Source organism: Leucopleurus acutus, assembly GCF_964270905.1.
Source record: "Leucopleurus acutus genome assembly, chromosome: X".
Taxonomy (NCBI): Eukaryota; Metazoa; Chordata; class Mammalia; order Artiodactyla; family Delphinidae; genus Leucopleurus; species Leucopleurus acutus.
The window spans coordinates 68,637,204-68,664,959 of record NC_139148.1 but is presented as its reverse complement, the minus strand read 5'-3'; the positions used below and the strand labels follow the sequence as shown (position 1 = coordinate 68,664,959).

Genomic DNA, 27,756 nt, shown 5'->3' with positions numbered 1-27,756 from the left:
GCAGGAAGTAGTAAACTCAGATGTCTGGACCAAACAGTGCCTCTAGTGCAGCACTTTCCATTGATGGCACACAAGGTGATTTTTAGTACCTGATTAAAGATGTTTCTTTAATTATATGTGTTTATGCTAATGTGTAATAGAAAAAATAGGTAATTAGCACATTAAATCCATGATTTTACTGAAATCATTGTTTGGGATAAATCAAGTGCTTTATTCACACATGCATTCATTTATACATCCACTAAGTCCATAAGCATGTATTCATTACATAGTTCTGGGGACTGGGGACTGGGCACTGTGCTACAGACTGAGAATACAACAGAGGTGCACAAAACAAAGACCCTGAGCCCAAGGAGTTCACAGTCTAGTGGGAAAGACAGATATAAACAGAAAATTATAATACTGGGTTGGCTGAAAAGTTCGTTCGGGTTTTCATATGAAAACCCGAACGAACTTTTTGGCCAATCCAATATGCTATGATATAAAAATATGCACAAGGTGCTACTAGATTATAAAAAGACACATAACCTAAGTTGAGGGTGTCTTCTGGAAAAGATTAAAGTATATTTAGGAAGGTTAATATGAGGATCCTGTGTGGAATGGATTGCAGAGGGAGAGACAATTGAGAGAACGATTTTTCTCCCAATAAAAGATAAAGTATCAATTTAAGTCAGCTGGCATTTTACCCTGTAGTTCTCAGAAATATATATATTATCAAATGGATGCTAAGATTCCTAATTCATGTCCTCCTATTTCTCAAGATTAATATTATCAACATAACCTCACTCATTATGGGGAAAAAAACTTTATAGGAGCAAAAGGTCAGCTAATATTTATAAATACATCGGTTTCACCAAAGAATATTCAGAAGAACATTGGGCTGAATGCAGATGCCTAAAAATGTGACAAAGTCCTAATTTTAAAAAGAAACTTCATTTTTTTCCAAAGAAAAATTAAATTACTACCCATACTTAGGTTAAGGTACAGCAATCGTCTTTCTGAGGCCTTGACTTTATTTACAATATAATTGGTAGTGGCCCAAATTTTGATTAACAGTCCAACTAGGATCATTATGTTTCCTTACTCTTAATTATATAAAATTAATAGAACTGGTATTGGGGGTGGCAGAACTTTCTTCAGGCTTGAAAGCCTTGAAGAAAGGCATGGGTGTTGAGTGAAATATAGTCTCCATTTGTGCAGGGCCTTTAGGAGGATGCCAGGTTTACTTAGCTCTACATTTCACTCATCAGGTCATTATCTGATCTATTATCTTCTTTAGAAAAGACAGAAATTGAGTCAGCTTTAAGCAGCAATCTCCAAGAAGAAACTAACACCACCACCCCCTCATGGTTTCTGTAATGACTTTGTTTAAAAAAAAAACAAAACTGGGGACTTCCCTGGCAGTCCAGTGGTTAAGAATCCGTGCTTCCAATGTAGGGGGTAAAGGTTCGATCCCTGGTCAGGAAACTAAGATCCCACATGCCATGAGGTACAGCCAAAAAAATTTTCAAAAAACACAAAAAGCAAAACAAAACTGTGTTCCCAGTCCCAGAGTTGGGGAAAAAGACTGTTGACAAAAAAAAAAAAGGCTGAACAAAGGATGATTAGTGGTCCTTTTATTATACTATGTCAAAAAATGGAGTGTAAGACAAATGCAGTGGAATCATAAAGGAGACTCAAAATAAGCTTTTGTATAAAATTAAGTTAGTATATACAAACCATCTTAATCTCACAGATTGTGACCCCCCAAAAAGGCCTTTTAGTGTCTATTCTTGATTCACTCACAGTTTTGCTTCGAACTATGTAGTTTGGGGTTAAGCACATAACCTGTGCCTCAGCTTGTCTTCCTGGTTCATAAATTTTACTTTAAAGAAGCCATATTTGGGGTATATATAATACGGTTTCACAAAATTTGTTTAAATTTTAGGAAGGTCTTGAGACCGGAACCTATTGTAAATTTGCCTGAAATAGCTGAAAAATACCCAAAGAGAGTAGATTTTTAATATTTTACAAATAAGCATAAGAGCTACTGACATAGATTCAGAGGAAATGAAGGATAAGGAGGAAATCATCCAAAAAGAGTGATTATCAATGAAAAGAATGTGATCATTTTCAATAGCATAAAATTCTCTTTCTAGAACACAATAATATACATTTATAAGTTTTTATATGTGTCAACTCCAATTCGGAAATGTGAATGTCACAAACAGCATTATTAGCCTATTTTCTAGAGTTGAGTTGAAGGTCCTGTATAATCTTTTCTTAGTACCCTTTTCCTAGCTTAAAATGTAACTTCTTCAGGTCTCAACTTTGTTATTAAACGTCACATTCAACTAACTGCATATCACTGTGCATTCTTACAAGGGCATAGAAAAGAATCAGAGAGAGAGGGAGAGAGGAAGGGAGGAAGTGGAGGAAAGAAAAGAGAGAGAGAGAGAGAGAGAAGAGAGACAACATAAAAGTCTATAGTATTTCTCCTTAACAGTTTAGTTAATTTTCTTTTTTTTTAACATCTTTATTGGAGTATAATTGCTTTACAATGGTGTGTTAGTTTCTGCTTTACAACAGTTCCCATATCTCTTCCCTCTTGCGTCTCCCTCCCTCCCACCCTCCCTATCCCACCCCTCCAGGCGGTCACAAAGCACCGAGCTGATCTCCCTGTGCTATGCGGCTGCTTCCCACTAGCTATCTATCTGATGTTTGGTAGTGTATATATGTCCATGCCTCTCTCTCGCTTGTGACAAAGCGAGAGACAGGTTAGTTAATTTTCAATGGAAAAGAATGATAGGTAAAACTCTCTCATGTGCAATATTAGGATTTCAAAAGAAAACAAGGAGTTGAGATTCTCTTGAAGCCTAATCTTGGACTACTAAAAACAAAATGCAAAATGCCAACTTATAAAAGAAAAATAGAAAAGACCATTCTGCCTTAAGAGTTTTGCCAAAATGTTTCAGGCTGCTAAAGAAAAATCCTTTCCTTTCAAAGAAACTCAAAGTACTTGCTATTCATCACATTTTAAAAAATCTAACATTCATGGGAAGTGGAGATAAGGTCATTTCTTCTATTTTACATGGGGAAAAAAAAGCATAGAGATTAATCATTATCCTAACGCCTTTACTCCCTGATCCAAGGCTCCCTTGTTGATTAGTACACTAATGATCGGAAAGATTCCAAACAAATTACTATTAAACAACATTAAAAAATCACAGCCTTCAGTTCAGAGTTCTAAAACAGCTGTGTTTTCTCTACAACAGTAAGTAGTATAATCCATAATTTTATAACAAAATATTTTTCTCAAAATTGAACCTTTTAAAGGCATCACATTAGGTCTTATGTTAGCCATGTCATATGATTTTTTTCATTAATAACACATTCAACTATTATGAATGAACAATGCCCAATACTTGGACTTAGGGGATTATTGATTTTAAAATGTTTTTTCATGATTTTTTTTTACTCTGATGCTGATTTTGAGATTAGTATAAATTCAATAAATCACATCTCACAAAATAACCAATATATGGGAATATTCTCTTATGGCATGGTCTTAGAGTGTACTAATCTACAGGCATGAACAAGGCCCAGAATGCTTCCTAAAAAAGAGAGGGGCAGAAGAGAAGAGGAAAAAAAAATCAGACCTATTTTAAGCTTTCTAAAACAAGGTAGGTTGTAAACTCTTTCAGGATGAATACCTTGTCCCCCACAGAGCTGAATATTTTTATCAGCAGGTATTCAGGAAATATGTGTTGAATTGATTACTGGTGGATCTCTATGTACTGTACAGTGCTTTACTTCCTTTGCTTCCACGGCTTCAAGAATCTAATCTTTCTCTTCACTATACAAAAAGAGGTAAAAAATAACCTTCACTGGTCACCCAGATTTCCACAATCTTAGTCCCAGAGTCTAGAACAACAAGGAATAGAAAGTAGTACTGTAGCATATTATCAAGGGAGGTTGTATATTTCCTTCTTTGGAGAGTTTTCTAAGAGAAAATTGATTACGATCTTTCTGGGACAGTTCACAGGCAGTCATTATGTGTATAGACTGGATGACCTCCTATGATTCCTTCTACCCAGATGCTTTTAATATTTTATTTTTAGCATGTTTGATGCTGAGAAAAATGGAAAAGAGTGAAAGCCATTTTTGTTTTCACAATGAAGAAGGGACTTCCAGTGTTATACTCTAGGTTTCTTAATAACAAGTGACATTAATCAAAAAATAGATTAATTTTTACCATGCCCTTTCTATCTAGATATAGTTGCTTTAGCCCACTAAAGCACTGTTATAAACATTTGAAAGCCATAATGCTATTTTTTTTTTTTTTTGGCCACCACACGCAGCCTGCGGGATACTAGTTTTCTAACGAGGGACAGAATCCGTGTCTCCTGCAGTGAAAGTGTGGAGTCCTAACCACAGGACCGCCAGGGAATTCCCCATAATGCTATTTTAAGAACAGTCTGGTACTAGGAGAAAATTTATCCACAAGAACAATAAGGCCCAACTGGATTTCGATGCTATTAATCTTGGTAATGGATGGAACCATTTTTGATCAGGTTCAAATGCTTGTGGTGGGGAGAGTTAGAAATATGTTGGGAGGGAGAAGGAGGAGCTAAAATTTTCTTTATTTATCTAATGATTTGGTGGAAACATAAGGAGAAATATTGATTATTTCAGCACTTAGCCTCTTTGCTATATGCTTGACCAAAGGCAAACACTGAATAGCTTCCACACTGGAAAGTCTGGCTCAAGAGATGATCCTTATCAAATTTAGCATAGCAGTGGCATGAGTTAAACCCAAAGTAAATAAAGGGCATTGATACGTAGAACCCTGAACCAAACATTAAACCATATTGTTGGTTTAATCCTATAATCCTTGGGAAAAAAAAAGAAACAGCCAAGGAAAACAGGAAGGGAGAATGAACATAAAATGGTTGGGGTGTTATAAATAAAAGAGTTAATGAATACACCTCAGATTTTTGTAAGGCATAATTGTTTACACAAAAGCTCAAGGTCAGGGTGGTCCCAAAGTGAAGGAATTATAGAGAAATCTAAAAGGCATTTTTCAGATAATGAAAAAGGGGCATAGCATGCTTTGTTCCAGAATCCCAAGGTAACTGATAGAAATAGTTAGGCAATGATACCACAAATCTTTAATTTGTCATCACTGCTACATTTGGCTTTAATCATAACTGTATAATAATCATGCCTGTGAAAAATGTTCACATATAAGAAGAAAGTGCAAATTGTGCCTAGGATCTACTTCCCACACCCTTCTCTAGTGAAATGGCAGGAAAACTAAGTAAAGCTTGAATTGAACTAATAAACTATTGTTGTTTTCAGAATAGTTATTCAAGGAGGAGATCATCATCAGGGTGACTAGAAGGGGTAGACAAAGTACTTTGAGACATTCGTTGGGAGGTAGAATGTTGATTCCTGTGAGACAGCATACCAAATTTCAGGCAAGTAGTTCCTGAGGTACTTCTGCCTTTGAGCCCCTCACATACAACTCCTTATTTGTAGACTGTATAACATAGTCCCTAAAATTGACATCTCCATACTACCTCACATCCTCTGGCTCAGGGAAGAGGCTGAGGAATCTTTATTCCTGGCTTTTTTCCCTTGAGGACCTGGGTCCAGAGTCTAGCCCAGTGGATGGCAATAAATATTTTCTCAATGAATTAATAAATTCGGGGGTGAAAGGAAGAAAATTCCCAACACAGCCTATAGGTCCAGCATTAGCAGGACCTGCCCATATAATTTATTCAAACTGTCTACCCTATGTAAGGCTCTGCACTTGAGCATCTCTGCCAAGTGTTTATATGGTATGTATGTATACATATACTATTAAGTTTGTTCAATGTTTTGACTTGGCTTTAATATCTGTTCTTTTATGTACAGAAACCTGCATTACGTAACTTGAAAACAATTACTATAGTAGAAACAATCTCTATAGCTTGAAAACATATTTAGAAAAAAAATTAATGCTATTATATACAACAACATGCATCTGTCTTTTTTTATCATATTCTTTTACATATAATAAAGGTTCACAACTAATCATATGAAATGAAAATTGCTATACATTTTTATTAAAACAAAATAGACACATAAATTAATGTCCACAATTGCAACTTCAAATATTTTCACGAAGCCTTATAAAGACATCAAATGGTGGTCCTTTTGCAAACATGGGTATAGAATTAGGTCATAATTATCTCACTCATTAGGAAATTGTCTAACTACCTTTCCTTTTAATTGCTTACTGGACAGATACATGTTTTGACAACCCAAAAGTTCAGGTTATGCAATTTTTCTTCCCACAGAATCTCTTAACATAAGCTGTTGCACAATATGGTATTTAATTCTTATAATGATAGCCCCTTTTTAGATGTTCTCTATATATTCCAAGCAATAAGACGTTTATGCACTGTGACCCTAGTTTTATACATTAACCTGAAGGTACAATTCTAATACTTCTCTATTCAACCACGTTATGCAGTGAAAAACTAAAATCCATCTCTGTAAATGAATGATTTTCAAAAAGTAATTAGATATTGATTTATAGTAAATCTACTTAGGTATCCAGACATGAATTATTTAGATAATATTGTGTTAGATGCTTTGTGTTTCAAAACATCACATGGTACATCACTTTTCATGAAATCTAGAGTCACCAAATTTCTGAAAGAATATACATGCTGTGTGGTTGGTGGGACCTCCCTCACACAGTCCCTGACATTTGGGCAGTGTAAGGATCCACTGGGATGTGTAGCTTTAGTTCAAGGTCAACTTTTCGGTAGAGTCAGACTAAATGCCAAGACAGATATATGCATACACCTCTCTTAAGCCCCCATGCAGACCCTGATCATAACCATACAATAAAAGGGATACAAATACATACTAAACAAAAATCATTCTTCAATTTGAACTTCAAAGTATAATGATAAGTCCTAATGCAACTGGACAAAGTAAATATTTAGACACATTATCCTACAATATTTTTATATTTGCCTTTCAACAACTTCTTTTTTAAAAAATCACATAAACTCCAAGTCTGGTATAGAATTGGCCTTATTCTGGATCTTGTCACACTTCCTACTTATACCCTTTAAAACTCACCAGGTGTGGGGGCACCGTCAAGACAGTGGAGGAATAAGTGATGGAGATCACCTTCCTCCCCACAAATACATCAAAACTACATCTACATGTGGAACAATTCCTACAGAACACCAACTGAATTCTGGCAGAAGACCTCAAACTTCCCAAAAGATGCCCTCAGGCGACCTACATGCAGAGGGGGGCCAAACCCAAAGCTGAAACCCAGGAGCTATGAGAACAAAGAAGAGAAAGGGAAATTTCTCGCAGCAGCCTCAGGAGCAGCAGATTAAATCTCCACAATTAACTTGATGTATCCTGCATCTGTGGAATACCTGAATAGACAACGAATCATCCCAAAGTTGAAGTGGTGGACTCTGGGAGCAACTGTAGATTTGGGGTTTGCATTCTGCATCTAATTTGTTTCTGGTTTTATGTTTATCTTAGTTTAGCATATAGAGCTTATTATCATTGGTAGATTTCTTTATAGATATGGTTGATCTCTTTCTTTTTTATCTATCTATCTATCTATTTTTCCCTTTTTTCTCTTTTTGTGAGTGTGTATGTGTATGTTTCTTTGTGTGATTTTTGTCTGTATAGCTTTGCTTTTGCCATTTGTCCTAGGGTTCCGACTGTCCTTTTTTTTGTTCATTTTGTTTTTTTGTAGCATGTTTTTTAGCACTTGTTATCACTGGTGAATTTGTTGTTTGATTTGGTTGCTTTCTTTTTTCTTTCTCTCTTTCTTTTTTTATTAGATCTTTTCATTTTTAATTTTAAATATTTTTTTCTATTTTAATAATATTATTTTATTTTATCAATTTATCTCTTTCTTTCTTCCTTTCTCTTCCTTTCTTCCTTCCTTTCTTCCTTCCTTTCTTTTCTTTCTTTCTTTCTTTCTTTCTTTCTTTCTCTCTTTCTTTCTTTTCTTTTCTTTCTTTCTTTTCTTTTCTTTCTTTCTTTCTTCTTTCTTTTTCTCACTTTACTTCTGAGCCATGTGGCTGAAACAGTCTTGGTGTTCTGGCCAGGTGTCAGGTCTGACCCTCTGAGGTGGGAGAGCCGAGTTCAGGACATTGGTCCACCAGAGACCTCCTGGCCTCATGTAATATCAAAGGGCAAATGCTTTCCCAGAAATTTCCACCTCAACGCTAATACCCAGTTCCACTCAATGACCAGCAAGCTAAAGTGCTGGACACCCTATGCCAAACAACTCACAAGACAGGAACACAACCCCACCCATTAGCAAAGAGGCTGCCTAAAATCATAAAAGGGTCACAGACACCCCAAAACAAACCACTGGACGTGGTCCTGCCCATCAGAAAGACAAGATCCAGCCTCATCCACCAGAACACAGGCACCAGTCCCCTCCACCAGAAAGCCTATGGAACCCACGGAACCAACCTTACCCACTGGGAGCAGACACCAAAAACAACGGGAACTACGAACCTGCAGCCTGCGACACAGAGAACCCAAGAACAGTAACTTAAGCAACCTGAGAAGACAGAAAAATACACAGCAGATGAAGGAGCAAGGTAAAAACTCACCAGACCAACCAAATGTAAAAGAAATAGGTAGTCTACCTGAAAAGGAATTCAGAGTAATGATAGTAAAGATGATCCAAAATAGAATGGAGAAAATACAAGAAACATTTAACAAGGACCTAAAATAACTAAAGAGTAAACAAACAATGATGAACAACATACTAAATGAAATTAAAAATTCTCTAGAAGGAATCAATAGCAGAATAACTGAGACAGAAGAATGGATAAGTGACCGGAAGGATAAAATAATGGAAATAACTACTGCAGAGCAGAAAAAAGAATGAAAAGAATTAAGGACAATCTCAAAGACCTCTAGGACAATATTAAACACACCAACATGCAAATTATAGGGGTTCCAGAAGAAGAAGAGAAAAATAAAAGGACTGAAAAATTTTTTGAAGAGATTATAGATGAAAATAGGAAACTATATGGGAAAGGAAATAGTCAATCAAGTTCAGGAAGCACAGAGAGTGCCATACAGGATAAATCCAAGGAGAAACACACCAAGACGCATATTATTCAAAGTATCAAAAATTAAATACAAAGAATAAATATTAAAAGCAGCAAGGGAAAAACAACAAATAACATACAAGGGAATCCCCATAAGGTTAACAGCTGATTCTTCAGCAGAAACTCTGCCAGCCAGAAGGGAGTGGGAGTGGCAGGACATATTTAAAGTGATGAAAGGGAAAAATCTACAACCAAGACTACTCTACCCTGGAAGGATCTCATTCAGATTTGACAGAGAAATTAAAAACTTTACAGACAAGCAAAAGCTAAAAGAATTCAGCACCACCAAACAAGCTTTACAACAAATGCTAAAGGAACTTCTCTAGGCAGAAAACAAAAGAGAAGGAAAATATCTAAAATAACAAATACAAAACAATTAAGAAAATAGTAATAGAAACATACATATTGATAATAACCTTAAATGTAAGTGGATTAAATGCTCCCAACAAAAGACATAGACTGGATGAATGGATACAAAAACAAGAAACACACTTCAGACCTAGGGACACATACAGATTGAAAGTGAGGGGATGGAAAAAAGATATTCCATGCAAATGGAAATCAAAAGAAAGATAGCATAGCAGTTCACATATCAGACAAAATAGACTTTAAAATAAAGACTATTACAAGAGACAAAATAGGACACTACATAATGGTCAAGGGATCAATACAAGAAGAAGATATAATAATTTTAAATATTACGCACCAAACATAGGAGCACATCAATATATAAGGCAAATGCTAACAGCCATAAAAGGGGAAATCAACAGGAACGCAATCATAGTAGGGGACTTTTAACACCCCATTTTCACCAATGGACAGATCATCCAAAATGAAAATAAGTAAGGAAACACAAGCTTTAAATGATACATTGACCAAGATGAACTTAATTGACATTTATATGACATTTCAACCAGAAACAGCAGATTACACTTTCTTCTCAAGTGCTCATGGAACATTTTCCAGGACAGATCATACCTTGGGTCACAAACCAACCCTTGGTAAATGTAAGAACATTGAAACTGTATCAAGTTTCTTTTTCAACCACAATGCTCTGAGACTATGTATCAATTAGAGGGAAAAAATGTGTAAAAATACAAACACAAGGAGGCTAAACAATACACTACTAAATAACCAAGAGATCACTGAAGAACTCAAAGAGGAAATCAAAAAATTCCAAGAAACATATGACAATGAAGACGTTATGAACCAAAACTTAAGGGATGCAGCAAAAGTAGTTCTAAAAGGGATGTTTATAGCAGAACAATCCTACCTCAAGAAAAAAGAAACATCTCAAATAAACCACCTAACTTTACACATAAAGCAATAAGAGAAAAAAGAACAAAAAACCTGAAAGTTAGCAGAAGGAAAGAAATCATAAAGATCAGATCAGAAATAAATGAAAAATAAATGAAGGAAACAATAGCAAAAATCAATAAAACTAAATGCTGGTTCTTTGAGAAGATAAACAAAATTGATAAACCATTAGCCAGACTCATTGATTAAAACAGGGAGGAGACTCAAATCAATAGAATTAGAAATGAAAAGGAGAAGTAACAACTGACACTGCAGAAATACAAAGAATCATGAGAAATTACTACAAGAACTATATGCCAATAAAATGGACAACCTGGAAGAAATGGAAAAAATCTTAGACAAACACAACTTTCTCAGACTGAACAAGGAAGAAATAATAGAAAATATAAACAGACTAATCACAAGCACTGAAATTGAAACAGTGATTTAAAATCTTCCAACAAAAAAAGCCGAGGACAAGATGGCTTCACAGGTGAATTCTATCAACATTTAGAGAACAACTAACCCCTATCCTTCTCAAACTCTTCCAAAATATAGCAGAGGGAGGAACACTCCCAAACACATTCTACGAGGCCACTATCACCCTGACACCAAAACCAGACAAAGATGCCACAAAAAAAGAAAATTACAGGCCCATATCAATAAAGAACATGGATGCAAAAATCCTCCACTAAATACCAGCAAACAGAAACCAACAGCACATTAAAAGGATCATACACCAAGATCAAGTGGGGTTTACCCCAGGAATGCAAGGATTCTTCAATATATGCAAATAAATCAATGTGATAAGCCATATTAAAAATTGAAGGAGAAAAACCATATGATCATCTCAATAGGTGCAGAAAAAGCTTTTGACAAAATTCAACACCCATTTATGATAAAAACCCTCCAGAAAGTAGGCATAGAGGGAACTTACCTCAACATATTAAAGGGCAAATATGACAAACCCGCAGCCAACATCATCCTCAATGGTGAAAAACTGAAACCATTTCCTCTAAGATCAGGAGCAAGAAAATGTTGTCCACTCTCAATACTATTAGTCAACATAGTTTTGGAAGTTTTAGCCACAGCAATCAGAGAATAAAATGAAATAAAAGAAATCCAAATTGGAAAGGAAGAAGTAAAGCTGTCACTGTTTGCAGATGACATGATACTATATAGAGAGAATCCTAAAGATGCTACCAGAAAACTACTAGGGCTAATCAATGAATTGGGTAAAGTAGCACTATACAAAATTAATGCACAGAAAGCTCTTGCATCCCTATACACTAATGATGAAAAATCCGAAAGAGAAATTGAGGAAACACTCCCATGTACCACTGCAACAAAAAGAATATAATACCTAGGAATAAACCTACCTAAGGAGACAAATGACCTGTATGCAGAAAACTATAAGACACGAAAGAAAGAAATTAAAGATGATACAAACAGATGGGGAGATATACCATGTTCTTGGATTGGAAGAATCAACATTGTGAAAATGACTCTACTACCCAAAGCAATCTACACATTCAATGCAATCCCTATCACCAATGGAATTTTTCACAGAACCAGAACAAAATATTTCACAACTTGTATGGAAACACAAAAGACCCCGAATAGCCAAAGCAATCTTGAGAAAGAAAAACGGAATTGGAGGAATCAGGCTTCCCGATTTAAGAATATACTACAAAGTTACAGTAATCCAGACAGTATGGTACTGGCAATAAAACAGAAAGATAGATCAATGGAACAGGATAGAAATCCCAGAGATAAACCCATGAACCAATGGTCACCTTATCTTTGATAAAGGAGGCAAGAATATACAATGGAGAAAAGACAGCCTCTTCAATAAGTGGTGCTTGGAAAACTGGATAGCTATATGTAAAGGAATGATATTAGAACACTCCTTAATACCATACACAAAAATAAATTCAAATGGGTTAAAGCCCTAAATGTAAGGCCAGACGCTATCAAACACTTAGAGGAAAACATAGGCAGAACATTCCATGACATATCACAGCAAGATCCTTTTTGACCCACCTCTGAGAGAAATGGAAATAAAAACAAAAATAAACAAATGGGACCTAATCAAACTTAAAAGTTTTTCCATAGAAAAGGAAACCATAAACAAGACAAAAAGACAACCCTCAGAATGGGAGAAAATATTTGCAAATGAAGCAACTGACAAAGGAATAATGTCCAAAATTTATAAGCAGCTCATGCAGCTCAATAACAAAAAAACAAACAACCCAATCCAAAAGTGGGCAGAGGACCTAAATAGACATTTCTCCAAAGAAGATATACAGATTACCAACAAACCCATGAAAGGATGCCCATCATCACTAATCATTATAGAAATGCAAATCAAAACTGCTATGTGGTATCACCTCATACCAGTAAGAATGGGCATCATCAAAAAATCTACAAAGAATAAATGCTGGAGAGTGTATGGAGAAAAGGGAACCCTCTTGCACTTTTAGTGGGAATATAAATTGATAAAGCCACTATGGAGAACAGTATGGAGGTTCCTCAAAAAACTAAAAATAGAACTACCATACGACCCAGCAATCCCACTTCTGGGCACATACCCTGAGAAAACCATAATTCAAAAAGAGTCATGTAGGGCTTCCCTGGTAGCACAGTGCTTGAGAATCTGCCTGCCAATGCAGGGGACACAGGTTCGAGCCCTGGTCCGGAAAGATCCCACATGCTGCAGAGCAACTGGGCCCGTGAGCCACAACTACTGAGCTTACACATCTGGAGCCTGTGCTCCACAACAAGAGATGCCGCGACAATGAGAGGCCTGCACAATGTAATGAAGAGTGGCCCCTGCTTGTCACAACTAGAGAAAGCCCTCACACAGAAACAAAGACCCAACACAGCCAAAAATATATTAATTAATTAAACAACAACAAAAAAAGAGTCATGTACCACAATGTTAATTGCAGCTCTATTTACAATAGCCAGGACATGGAAGCAACCTAAGAGTCCATCAACAGATGAATGGATAAAGAAGATGTGGCACATATATACAATGGAATATTACTCAGCCATAAAAAGAAACAAAATTGAGTTATTTGTAGTGAGGTAGATGGACCTAGAGTCTGTCATACAGAGTGAAGTAAGTCCGGAAGAGAAAAACAAATACCATATGCTAACACATATATATGGAATCTAAAAAAAAAATGGTTCTGAAGAGCCTATGGGCAGGACAGGAATAAATACGCAGACATAGAGAATGGACTTGAGGACATGGGGAGGGGGATGTGTAAGCTGGGACAAAGTGAGAGGGTGGCATGGACATATATACACTATCAAATGTAAAATAGATAGCTAGTGGGAAGCAACCACACAGCACAGGGAGATCAGCTTGGTGCTTTTTGTCCACCTAGAGGCGTGGGATAGGGAGTGTGGGAGGGAGATGCATGAGGGAGGAGATATGGGGTTGTATGTATATGTGTAGCTGATTCACTTTGTTATACAGCAGAATCTAACACACTATTGTAAAGCAATTATACTCCAATTAAGATGTTAAAAAACTCACCAGGTGTTTGTCTTATTGCCTGGCCCAGTCTCTATATCACCACCACCACGCCTGAGTGCCCCCTCAATATTGCTCTGAAGATTTAAGTTAAGACATTTATTTCTAAATTTTTTAAGTAGAAACTCATTGAAAAATCTTCACCCCAACCACTTCCGTTTTTTGAGTTCAAAATATTTAGTTGATGTGCAAGACCAATTAATTATGTTTAAATTTCTGAAAGTATGAGATCAGGTTCTACAATTTTCAGTAATAGATTTCCAATGACGATACTTGCAGAAGTTTTCTTCCATAATACTCTTAATTTTATGTCATTTATATTTCACTTGTTAGGGTAATGAGAAACAAAGGTTTAGTGATGTACTCAAATCACACAGACAACAGGACATAACGCATACCTCACCCTAAATCTACATGCTCTAGTTAAAAACTTAAATTCCCTTCCCCAACCAATGTGTCTTATCTACTTTTAGTTAGACTGTCTTACACAAGGTAATTTTCTTATATTGGGATAAAAGTACATGTTCTGCAATCTAACTAATCATATACACTAAGCTATTATGACTTTAATTTTCTGCTCTAAAGAATTTTAAGTTTTTTACATGATGTAACAGGCCACTAGAATTATTCTTGGTACTGCTATAGACCAATTAAGAAGTACTTTTCATGATTTTCCAAGTTCAGAAGAAAAGCAATTTTACAATGACTTTTAAAGTAGTTTCATAGCTACATTCATACTGGGTTATGAATAAATAACACTCAGTAGGCAGAACAGCATAAAGGTTAAGATTATGGGCTCTGGAATCAGACAGACACGAGGGGTGCTTTGCTAGCTCTCTGACATTGCTAGTTCTCTGAGCCTGTTTCCTCTTCCTAAAAATAGGAAAAATAACAGGGGATTAAGAGATGCAAACTACTATGTGTAAAATGTATAAGCTACAAGGATATATTGTACAGCACACAGCATATAGCCAATATTTTATATTAACTATAAATGGAGCACAACCTTTAAAAACTGTGAATCACTGGTTGTACACCTAAAACATATAATATTGTAAACCAACTATATCACAATAAAAAAGAAGGAAAAAAAGGAAGAAAATAATGGACATAATAGGAATACTGACTTCATTGGGTTGTCACAAGAATTAAATAACACACCTAAAGTTCTTACCACTATGCCTGGCACATTTTAAGAGCTCAAAGAATGATAGCTGTTATTATTATCAACTAAAGCTGACAAATTATTTGCATGAGAAATTAAAGTGCAATGTTTTATCATATTTTTAACATATTAAGTACTTGTCTACACTCATCTTGCTTCCAAATCACACTGGATAGAATGGTTTCTCATAAAATACAGCCATTATTAAATATATATTTACTGTTTTAATTTCAGTGTTGAGAAATATGCTGCACTAATGGTAAAACAATTGGCTGAGTAGTGGTGAAACAAACAGACAAAATTTTCCCATGTTGTAACTCTTAACTGGGATGAACTTTCTCCAGTGTCTAAAAGGTGAAGTTCTTTTTGTCTTGACTCACTGCTGGAAATCCCCTCAGCAAAACTGACTCTGCTCTAACTCTATGATAGGGTCTTATTTCCAGAAAGGACTAAGCAAAAAGAACAGAACTCAAAGGCTAGAGTCCAGAACCAGAGTTTACAAGCCATAGATGTACTGCTTTCTTGATCAATTCAGATTTATAGAATCATAAAAAGCCACATTTTAATTATGCTGGTCTATAACCACACAAAGATAGTTTTCAGGGAAGAGAACCAAAGTCATAAAAGTTCAATATGTGTCACAAATGCTATTTAAAAATGTGCCCTTGGTTAGGCAATTTTATTTTAAAAAGAACTAAATTGTATATGAAATTGTTGCTACTAACCTATCTCCCTCACTTCCACCTAACTCTCACATGCAGATTACGGATGAAGACACATTTGCCTAGTTAGGCATCATCCAGCCTTTCTCTTTCTTTTCAGGCATCATCCAGTTATTAAATGGCAGTTATAGATTCCCAATCACATGATAAGATTTTAATGTATTATTGACACAATTTCTGTCCAATATCTCTACTCTAAAAGGGAGTGTAAATAGCACAGTGTTTAGGAGCCAGTTCTGGAGTCAGAACAACCTGGGTTCTAATCCCAGTTCTGCCATTTTTAACTGTTTGATCTTGAGCAATGTACCTAGTTTCTGGGTCTTAGAGATATCCCTTCCACTTACATGAAATGGATCTATTACTAGTACTTACCTCAAAATGTTACCACAAGTATTAAACTAATTGAAATAAAGTATGTAAAGCACTGGGTACAGTGCCTGACATACACAATGCATAAATAAATGTTAGGCTTTACTATTACTAAAGTCAAATCTTGATTAGTCACATTAATGAAAAGTAATGAAACAAAAATCTAGCATCACTAATACTGAATACTATTAAATATATAATTTTTTAACTGGTCATGATATTTTATAGTTTATATTTAACTTTTGCCTGATGTTCTGGCAACCTAAAACAGTTCAAACAAACTAATAAAGCCAGAACGTGAGGGACTGAGCTAGAAAATAATCCCCTTGCTTAGAATTCTTCTCTATTGGCCAAGTGTGAAAAGTCAGCTTTGCTCTCATATTAATAAAAATAGTCATCATAAATGAGCTGCCCCTTCTCTCTAAACATATGTTTGTTTAATTTTGGTCTGCATCAGAGGAAGTAATTAAGTACTGGGTTTAAAAGGTTTTCTGGTGGGTTGCAAATTAGAGCTGAAAGCAAACAGATGGTCAGATAGTCATCAACAAATTGTCAACCTGTTTAATTTTATCAGTAAGAAATGAAACACAACATTCACCCTTGAAAATTCAATTAAAGCAGAAAATATTCCTGTAAAATATGTATGTTTTACGGCACAATATATATTTTAGAAAAGAATTTAGCGATTAACTACAGAGAATTAGAACATTCTATCTGATTGTGTCTGGGGCTTCAATTTTTTTTTCCAGCTCAACCTAGGGGGAGGGTTGACCTTACAGTTTATTGATCAAAACCCTTTCCTCAATAGAGTAACTAGTCTTTGAGTGAAAATGAACCTATTTTATCCCTTTATCCTACCAGATTAGGAAACTTTTACTACCCTTCTGCAATATATTCTTTCTTATAACCATTCTACTTTCAAGTACCATATAATCACCATCATTGATAACTGTGTTTCCCAAGCCTCTTTAAATTGGGCCAAAGTATTCCAAAGGCTTTGCCATTGTTGCTGTGTGTTTAAGGAAATCAGTCACCAAATATAGGGCACCAATCTGAAGGCAATGATCTTGAGTTCCCGCATTTGCCATGGGAGAGCTGCCATTTTCCATTGTTCAGGGCATCCAGAAAGCATATCCAAACAGTCATCTCATGAAGAGTTTCTAATTTTTCTCTTAGTTTATGAATAACTTTACACAGCATTCAAACAAACCTTGGCAGCTACGACAAAGACCATAGCATACATCAAATTGATGTTCAATTTATAAATACAAAGACAGAGAAGCTACCATATATGACAAACCTACAGCTAACATCATACTAATGGTGAAAAGCTGAAAGCATTTCCTCTAAGATCGGGAACAAGACAAGGATGTCCACTCTAGCCACTTTTTTCAACATAGTTTTGGAAGTCCTAGCTATGGTAATCACAGAAGAAAAAGAAATAAAAGGAATTCGAATTGGAAAAGAAGAAAAACTGTCATTGTTTGCAGACAACATGATAATGTACACAGAAAATCCTAAAGATGCTACCAGAAAATTCCTAGAGCTCATCAATGAATTCAGTAAAGTTGCAGGATACAAAATTAATACAGACATCTGTTGCATTTATATACACTAACAATGAAAGATCAGAGAGAGAAATTAAAGAAACAATACCATTTACCATCACATCAAAAAAAAAATAACAAACTTAGGAATATACCTACCTAAGGAGACAAAAGACCTGTACTCCGAAAACTATAAGATGCTGATGAAAGAAATCAAAGACAACACAGACAGATGGAAATATATACCATGTCCTTGGATTGTAAGAATCAGTATTGTCAAAATGACTATACTACACAAGGCAGTCTACAGACTCAGTGCAATCTCTATCAAATTACCAATGGCATTCTTCATAGAACTAGAACAAAAAAATCTTAAAATTTGTATGGAGACACGAACGACCCCAAGCAACCAAAGCAATCTTTTTTGTTTTTTGTGTGTGTGTGTGTGTTTTTTTTTTTTTTGCAGTATGTGGGCCTCTCACTGTTGTGGCCTCTCCCGTTGTGGAGCACAGGCTCCGGACGCGCAGGCTCAGTGGTCATGTCTCACGGGCCCAGCCGCTCTGCGGCATGTGGGATCTTCCTGGACCAGGGCATGAACCCGTGTCCCCTGCATCGGCAGGTGGACTCCCAACCACTGCACCACCAGGGAAGCCCCAAAGCAATCTTGAGAAAGAAAAACAGAGCTGGAGGAATCAGGCTCCATGACTTCAGACTATACTACAAAGCTACAGTCATCAGAGCAGTATGGTACTGGCACGAAAACAGAATTATAGCTCAATGGAACAAGATAGACAACCCAGAAATAAACCCACACAACTATGGCAATTAATCTATGACAAAGGAGACAAGACTATAAAATGGAAGAAAGACAGTTTCTTCAGTAAATGGTGCTGGGAAAACTGAACAGCTACATATAAAAAAATGAAATTAGAATATTCTTTAACACCAGACACACAAAAAAACCCTCAAAATGGATTAAAGACCTAAATGTAAGACCAGACACCATAAAACTCTTAGAGGAAAACGTAGGCAGTACACTCTTTGATATAAATCACAGCAAGTTCTTTTTTGATCTATCTCCCAGAGTAATGGAAATGAAAACAAAAATAAACAAATGGGACCTAAATAAACCCCAAAGCTTTTGCACAGCAAAGGAAACCATAAACAAAATGAAAAGACAACCCACAGAATGGGAGAAAAATATTTGAAAACAAAGCAACTGACAAGGGATTAATCTCCAAAATTTACAAACAGCTCATGAAGCTCAATATCAAAAATAAAACAAATAACCCAATCAAAAATATGCAGAAGACCTAGAGACATTTCTACAAAGAAGACACACAGATGGCCAAGAGGCACATGTAAAGACACTCAACATTGCTAATAATTAGAGAAATGCAAATCGAAACTGCATTCAGATATCACATCACACCAGTTAGAATGGCCATCATCAAAAAGTCTGCAAACAATAAATGCTGGAGAGGGTGTGGAGAAAAGGGAAATCTCCTACACTGTTGGTGGGAATGTAAATTAGTACAGTGAGCATGGAGAACAGTATGGAGGTTCATTAAAAACTAAAAATAGAGCTACCATATGATTCAGCAATCACACTCCTGGGCATATATCCAGAGAAAACCATGGTTGGAAAGGATACATGCACCCCAATGTTCACTGCAGCACTGTTACAATAGCCAAGACAGGGAAGCAACCTAAATGTCCATCGACAGATTAATGGATAAATAAGATGTGGTATATATATATATAATGGAATAATACCCAGCCATTAAAAAGAATGAAATAATGCCATTTGCAGCAACATGGATGCACCTGGAGATTATCATACTAAGTGAAGTAAGTCAGACAGAGAAATACAAATATCATATGATATCGCTTATATGCGGAATCAAAAAAAATGATACAAATGAGCTTATTTACAAAACAGAAACAGACTCACAGACTTAGAGAATAAACTATGGTTACCAGGGGGGATGTGGGGGGGATAGATTGGGAGTTTGGGATTGACATACACACACTGTCATATTTAAAATAAAATGCCTTCCCATGAAAAAAAAAGAGACAGAGGAGCAAAATACTCTTCACCTAAATGCAATTACTTTTGAATCATATAGATGAAGAACTGTGGCTTGTTGTTCTACATCCATATTATCCCAATGAAGAAAATACTGCCTAGTGACTAATGATTTGGCAATCGCAAGTGTTCATTTTATTTGCTTGTTTCTATAACTTGTGCACAGAATAATGCCACAGAGGAAAATCACATATATTTCATTTACTATATGGACAATCCAAGCTACAACTAGTTTATGTTTTAGCAGTCATAAAAGAGATCATTTTACAAAAGTTAGACCATAAATAACACCCTCAGAAATATACAATCTATCTATCTACCACAATCTTAAAATTTCTACATCAAGTACACCTAAAATGCATAGAGACTGTGAAATGCAGATTATTATGGATCTGAGGAAAAGAAGTATGGGAAGAAAGCTCCAAACCAGTTATAATTCTCCAAGCTATCATCTCTCTAGCAATCCTGATCAAAGGCCAATGTTGATTTTTGTTAAAAGTTATTGAAATATATTAAGTTTATTTATAGGTTCTGTGCTTACTAGTCTTTTTCCATTAAATGCAAACTTACAGGACATTACAATTTCGAGGAAAAATATGGCGTATATTATTTTGTTACAATAGGTCAAAACATGCACAAACAGTTTTGAACAGGCAGAAATCACTTCCTACTGACAAACAACTTGGGAGGTGCATTCTTGCTCAATGGTTTTCATAAAAAAAAAAAAAGTATTAAGACCTGAATTTTCACCTTGACCTATACTAGACCAGTTCCAAATCTGCATCTTCTCTATCTTCCTGGCCTTCAGTGAATTTAGCCTACTTACTGACATTCACCTTTAGACATGCTATCCCTCCTCTACACTAGCTCCTCATTTTTCTATTCTCCTGTATGTATATGCCCAAGCAATTCCACTTACAGGACTTACTCCCTTCTGTACCTCTCATCTCATGCATTTATCTCTGCATGCCTCCTAGATGTCATGCATCACTGGGACAATGTATTTCTTTAAACATATGTCATTTGGATTCAAACAGCTTGTGTTGAATTCAAGCTCTGTGGCTTACTATTTGTGTGACCTTGAGAAAGTTGTTTAACCTCTCTGAACCTGTATTTCCTTATCTTGAAAACAGAGATAATCATAGTATCTAACTCATAGGACTAGGAATTGCCAAGAAAAAATGAGATTCTACCCGACACACTTAAGTGTTCCTACTTACTAACACTATTATGGCTACTATCAAGAAATCCATTGCAAAAACTAATGTACCTTGGGCTTCCCTGGTGGCGCAGTGGTTGAGAGTCCGCCTGCCGATGCAGGGGACACGGGTTCGTGCCCCAGTCTGGGAAGATCCCACATGCTCCGAAGCGGCTGGGCCCGTGAGCCATGGCCACTGAGCCTGCGCGTCCAGAGCCTGTCTTCCGCAACGGGAGAGGCAGAAAAAAAACAAAACAAACAAAAAAAACCAATATACCTGCTTTCATCTCTAAACTTTTTTTTTTTTTTTTTTTTTTGCGGTCCGCGGGCCTCTCACTGCTGTGGCCTCTCACTGCTGTGGCCTCTCCCGTTGCGGAGCACAGGCTCCGGACGCGCAGGCTCAGCGGCCATGGCTCACGGGCCCAGCCGCTCCGCGGCATGTAGGATCTCCCCAGACAGGGGAACGAACCTGTGTCCCCTGCATCGGCAGGCGGACTCTCAACCACTGCGCCACCAGGGAAGCCCTCATTTATAAACTTTTGAGAAGCAAGTGCTATACCTCTGTATTACGGCAGAGTTGAGTACAAGTTTGAAAAGTTTTTTTTTTAAATTGGTCTATGAAGGAAAGGGAGTCTTAAGGTCACACTAAGTTGCAATCATCATAGATCCTCCCTTGCCTGATACAACATCTAGTATTGGTTATTTTTATGAAAATCACTAGCAGGAGTAAGAAAATAGTCAAAGATTCATAATCCAAAACCAAAAGCTTTCTTTTAAATGCTCTTCAGAAAACTACACTTAGTCACTTATAGAAGCATCTCACTTTGTACAATTGCTGGATTCGTGTTAGGATGTTTGCCCCAAAATTTCTAAAGCGTATGTTAAAAACAACATGACAGCTTTCTTAAAGGAAAAAACCTTAGTATTGCAAGCTGAAGAGTCCCCATTTATGTTACAAAGGAGCTCTTCTGAAGTATACTCATTTTATCCTGTTTTAATATTATTTAAAAGTACTATAAGATTATAATACAATAAGAATTTATTTTGGCAATATGCAGTAGAATTTTGATATCAGGTTCATAGGAACTATAATTACTGCAACAACAAACAAATTTATAATTACCCATAAGAAAAACAATTGAAACAAAACAAAAAAAGCATAAATATTTCTTATTTGCATAGTCTTCAACAATGGAATCTAATAATGTACATAGTAGGAGACAGTAGTCATTTTTAAGGCCCTAAGAAACTTAAGTCTTAACAAAGAGAGAGGTATAGTTGTTCTTATTTGAATAGAAATTCTGAAAGGAGTTTCTTCTTGAATCTGCTTTTCAGGGAGGGGTAGAAGAGCAAGAAAGCAAAGAATAAATAGCAGTACTGAAACTGCACGTCACCCAAAGTGAAATCACCAAAACTAGCTTCCTGATCTGCCCAACCTAATTAGGGATTTAACTAAAGGTATTAAGCTGATGTTTTAAATTTTACAATTATTTTATTGGAATTGAGACTCTGGGCAGCTTTAACATATTTTAAATATCATAATATATATGGAAAATAATAAGGCAAGAGGCTCATAAAGTGAAGTTCAAAGACAATATAAAAAGTTTTCTTTTTTCCAACCTAAACTTGCTCCAAAAGTGTAACTTTAAGTATTCTATTTCAAAACTGTCTAAACACACCCACAAGTGGTAGCCAGAGAAGACAAGTTGAAGGTTCAAACTCCTTGTGATTTCACGCAACTTTCAGTTCTATTCCAAACCCTCTTAGGGGGTAAACAAAACAAAAACAAAAACACAACAGCAACAGAAAACATGGGATAGCTGCTGCTCTGAAGCTCAGAAGAGGGAGGGGGTTCATACATTCTACATTCTGATCCCACACATCTGCTCTTGCCACTGTTGGCTTTTCTCCTGAGCTGTGAAACACAGAGACACTTTCATTTACCATGAATATACACTCTGCTTTCACTCCAGCTTAGCCTATTTCTCCCCACAATTGGTGAAAATTGTTATTCTAAATTAAGAGCACGGGGGATGAGAGAGGGTTTCCCTATCATTTGAAGAAGCCACGACTGGAATCTGCAAATACACAAGAAGGCACTTGTTAGTTCCCTTCCAGTTCTCAATGTATTTGAAGCAGTTAGAAACTGTTTGAAGTAGCATCTTTTGAAAGAAAAGAAAAGGTCAAAATAAGGGACAATATGGAAGGGAAAAACAGGTCCCTTGTTACATTGTTTAAAAAGAAAACCCACAACTTTATATCATTGTTCCCAACTTCTACTCCCATTCTGTCTAGTTCTAACAGACTCTTTAGGCTGAAGTTAAATACCCCCTCCTACACAGTGGCAAAATATAACTATTTGATTACAAGGGTCTTACTCTGTGAAATATAATCACAGTGCCTCAGTAGGCCTCCACTCAGTCATCATCAGTAACAGCATGTTTTACATCCTTTACAGATGTGCACTCCTGCCCCTGCCTCAGTACCTACAGCAAATATGTGAAATGTCCCACTCTTGAAACTTACCAGTGTGAGACTTTCTTGACTTCTTCACCTAACCCCAAAGACCCTATACCACCATCTCCCATTTACCAAAACTCGGTAGCTTTCTTTTTTCTTCAGAGAAGAAATGTGGGACTAACATCACTAGGCAAACAAAGCTAAACTCCATGGAAAAATGAAATCCATGCAACAAAGAGAAGAAAGGGAAGAAGGGGGTGGGGTGGGAAATGCGGGTGTCTAACGAAGGAGAAACTGCCAGACTAACTTCTGCAATTTAACGGTTCTGGGGCAGCAGGAGACTGATGTGTAGAAAAACAACAAAGGTGGGCTTCCCACTCTCCTTACCGCCGTGGAGCCAGAGGAAGATGCAATATACACACGGATCACCATCTTGGTTGGGAACAGCGGCTGTAGTTGTTTGAGTCCTGCAAACGCCTGGAAAGCAGCTGCAGCAAAGGCTGGAATCAAGCTAGGGGCCTTACAGAGGTTGGAAAAGAAGGATGGGGGAAGGTGGAAGGGGAACTCGCCAGAGCCCCGCCTCCTCCCTTGGCTGCTTTCACTGGGCTCAGAGGGCGGCAGTCCCAGCCCCAAACCCCGGAAGGCACAGGCTCGTTTACATCATTTCTAAATTTTTTTTTTTAATTGGGAATCTCGAATAGCACCGCGAGATCTGTTGAAACATTTATTTTTGACCATTCCTTCTCTGAGAAGAGGGAAAGGAGAAAGAAAAAGAAAGAGAGAGCGTTGAATTAAATTAGATTGCGATGAAGGATATTTTCCCACGTAGACTCAAAGTTCTGCGTGTAACTTCCTGCTCAGAAGTGTATGCAAATAAGATGTCTTCTTTAAAAGAGGAAGTTCTGCGTTGAATCCAGACACTAGTGATAAAGACCAAGTTCTCAAAGCCTCGTGCATTTTAAGACTCCTATTACGTAGTGATTGTTCTGATGTTAGCTGGTGGCAGGAATTGGACTTTGAAGCACTGAGCGCTGCCTTGAAAGGTTTAGGAAAAGTGTCAAGTTTCCCAAAGCCCAGAAACAGCAGGATTGGTTTTCTTTTTGAGTTTTGCTTTTTGTTAAATTACGGAATCCTGCTTCCGTGAGAATTTGCAGGAAACCTGATTGACTGGCAAACTCAAGAATGGAGGAAGAAACTGCAAATCAAAAAAAAAAAAAAAAAAAAAGGAAAATACAGTGTAAGAACATGAAAGATTTCTGTTACGTTTTGTTTGCTTTCTAACTGACTGGGGAAAGGGAGTTTGTATCATATGTTGCAGGAGATGTGGAAATGGTGAACAGAGAGAGCAAATGGTTATTTGTAGCTCTAGGGAAATGAGCAAACAATTGGTAATGCCCAGAGAGGGACTATATACTTCAAAAGTGTAATTTCACCTTCCCAAATTATGTCAAATGAACAGAAATAAGGAACTTGCAAGATGAATGAGAGTGGAGAAAGGGTGTCAGTCGCCTGCCCTACTTCTTTACCTTTACTTTGAAGTTTGTCCTCCCTCTCCATTCTAGTGATTTATCATCTTTGTCTAGGTTCAGTAATTGTAACAGCTTCCTAACTGTTCCCTGTTCACAGATTCTCCCTTCTCCAAACTCTGTGATCCATACAAAAACCTCAAGAGGTGGATATTATCACATCAATTTTTCAGATGAAGAAACAAACCCAGGAAAATACTTTTCCTAAAGTTATTTAGCTAGTAAATTCCAGAGTTAAGATTGGTCTTCAAGTCCAACCAACTCCAAAGGCCACCCTCTTAAATATCATTTTAATACACTGCCTGTAACAGGGAAAGTACTCAATAATTGTTAGCTATTTTTCTTCCTAAAATATCAGTTTCATGTGTCACTAAAGACAATGTAGGCTGAAATACTTAAGATAGGTTTCCAGGGCTTCCCTGGTGGCGCAGTGGTTGAGAGTCCGCCTGCCGATGCAGGGGACACGGGTTCGTGCCCCGGTCTGGGAAGATCCCACATGCCGTGGAGCGGCTGGGCCCGTGAGCCATGGCCGCTGAGCCTGCGCATCCGGAGCCTGTGCTCCGCAACGGGAGAGGCCACACCAATGAGAGGCCCGCACACAGCAAAAAAAAAAAAAAAAAGATAGGTTTCCATTGCTAGATTATGTTTCTAAAGTGCTCCCACCGTAATCTGGCCCTACACTATCCATACAGTCTTACCCTTTGCTCCCCCAAACTAACTTCCTTGAATAATCATTGGTGACTCCCCACTGCAATAACCATACTTATTACCATTTCCATGCCTTTGCTCTTCCTGTTCCTTTCTTTGCCTTTTCCCCACATCGTCATACTTTTCTGCCTTCTCCATCTGTCCAACTCTTACCTTTATTAGATGCAAATCAAAATCTTTATACAAATGATCAGACTGAAGTAAGTCAGGGTGACCTAGCCACCCTCATCATGGTCAACATCAGGGTGACTGTTATTGTGCTTCCTAGACGACAGAACAGGAAAATCTTCCTTCAGGTTGTGATTTGGCATAATGGGCATAATTTGCCATGTAATAACATAATCTAACCTACCACCTCTCAGTGGTCAATATATATTCTATTTGGACCTATAGTTTATTTTGAATTGATAAAAAAATAAAGAGAAAGAAAGGAAAACTCTTCTATGTATTCTACATACGCATATGACAAAATTAACATCTCCAGAAAACTGAGTGGCAGACAGGATTAGCAATGAGTCCAGTGGATCTTATCAGGAACTTTGAGAAATGGGAAGACAATTCCTGGTGTTTCATTTCTTTTAAATACAGATGTATTAACCTAAGTGAAAATTTTCCCCATAAATTCATATATAAACAAAATCTATTGGTCCTTATTAACAATACTAGGGATACAAGGGGCAGGGGGGCTTTACCAATGATTTTATCCTAGAAAATAACATTGTAGGTTATATTATACTTGTTCCTTACTATAGTTAACCATCTCTGGAATGTACATTTTAGAATGGTCATTTTTGCTTCATTTTAATAGTTCATAGAGCAGTCTCCAAAACCATCTGTTCATATAATTCAACTGGAAAGGTTAAGGTCTGATTAAAGAAGATGGATCAAGGGTTTTCAAACAGTATTTGTGACCAATTGCCACAGGAAATCTATTCATTTTTTAATGAAATAATATTTTTCATAACTTATAAAATGATTTTATACTGTGTGCAGAAAACTTAACAAACATTGACAAGAAAAAAATCACCCACATTACTATTTAATATAGTAATACTACTATATTAAAAGTAGTATCTGGAGATAACTACTTTTAATATGGTGGCATAAGCCTTTCCAACCTAGTCAGAGATAGATAGATGAGGGTGGGTTGAGGGGTTGAGAGAAGTGGTAAAGAGGAAGAGAGAGAGAGAATGTATTTTTCCAATTTATTACAAGATACATACTATTTTTTAATTGCTCTTTGTCACTTAGAAAATATATTTTAAAACTTAGCACAGGACAGAAAATATTATCCTACATGATTTTAATGGCTTTACATGATTCCATTTTACAGATGTACCAAAATGTATTTAAACATTTCTGTATTATTGAACATATTGCTTGTTTTTAATTATTCTATGTAGTTAGGACTGCAGTATACATTTATCAATAAATCTTTGCCCACATCTCTAAAAATTTTTTCAAAGTAAATTCCTAGATGTGCAATTGCTGGCAAACTGGAGAGTTACTCCAGCCTATTGTTATAGTGTTATAATTTGGACCCAGTATTGCCCTGATCTGAGAGGAAAAGAATGTTGATTTCATTGAAAAACTAGCTGATGTTTTCCCAATCACAAGAATTCGGTTGGGGAGGTTTGAGTAGAGGCTTTATGGCCATGGTTGTAGAGAATGGAATCTAAGGACAGTTCTTGGCAGGTTTTACTCTCCTCTTCTCCCTCACTGATTTTCCTGATATAAGTCCCTAACGTTTGGAACTTTGCTGAGGTGGCAGGTAAGTTCCTACATATACTTCCCTGCCCCATACCTCCTTAGATGCACCAGGCACTCATACTGGTAATGGCACTAGAATGAGTACAGCACTGCACAGAAACATACATTTTGGTTCTCTGTGCTGAATTTTTGGGCCAACTGCTGAGCTGGAGGGCATAGGACAGTTTCAGTGAGATGTACATACAGTGGTAGAATTGGGGTGAATGGCATGGGCACAGG

General features: G+C 36.7%; 1 protein-coding gene across 1 annotated transcript in view; it reads right to left on the bottom strand.

The window, feature by feature from the left end:
- SH3BGRL (SH3 domain binding glutamate rich protein like) overlaps positions 1-24,237 on the bottom strand; it is a 93,063-nt gene extending 68,826 nt beyond the window's left edge. Inside the window, exon 1 of the mRNA XM_082865339.1 lies at positions 23,921-24,237. Coding sequence (XP_082721465.1) covers positions 23,921-23,965 — 45 coding nt within the window. The 5' untranslated portion in view covers positions 23,966-24,237. The remainder of the gene's footprint in view (positions 1-23,920) is intronic.
- Positions 24,238-27,756: the final 3,519 nt, after the last annotated feature.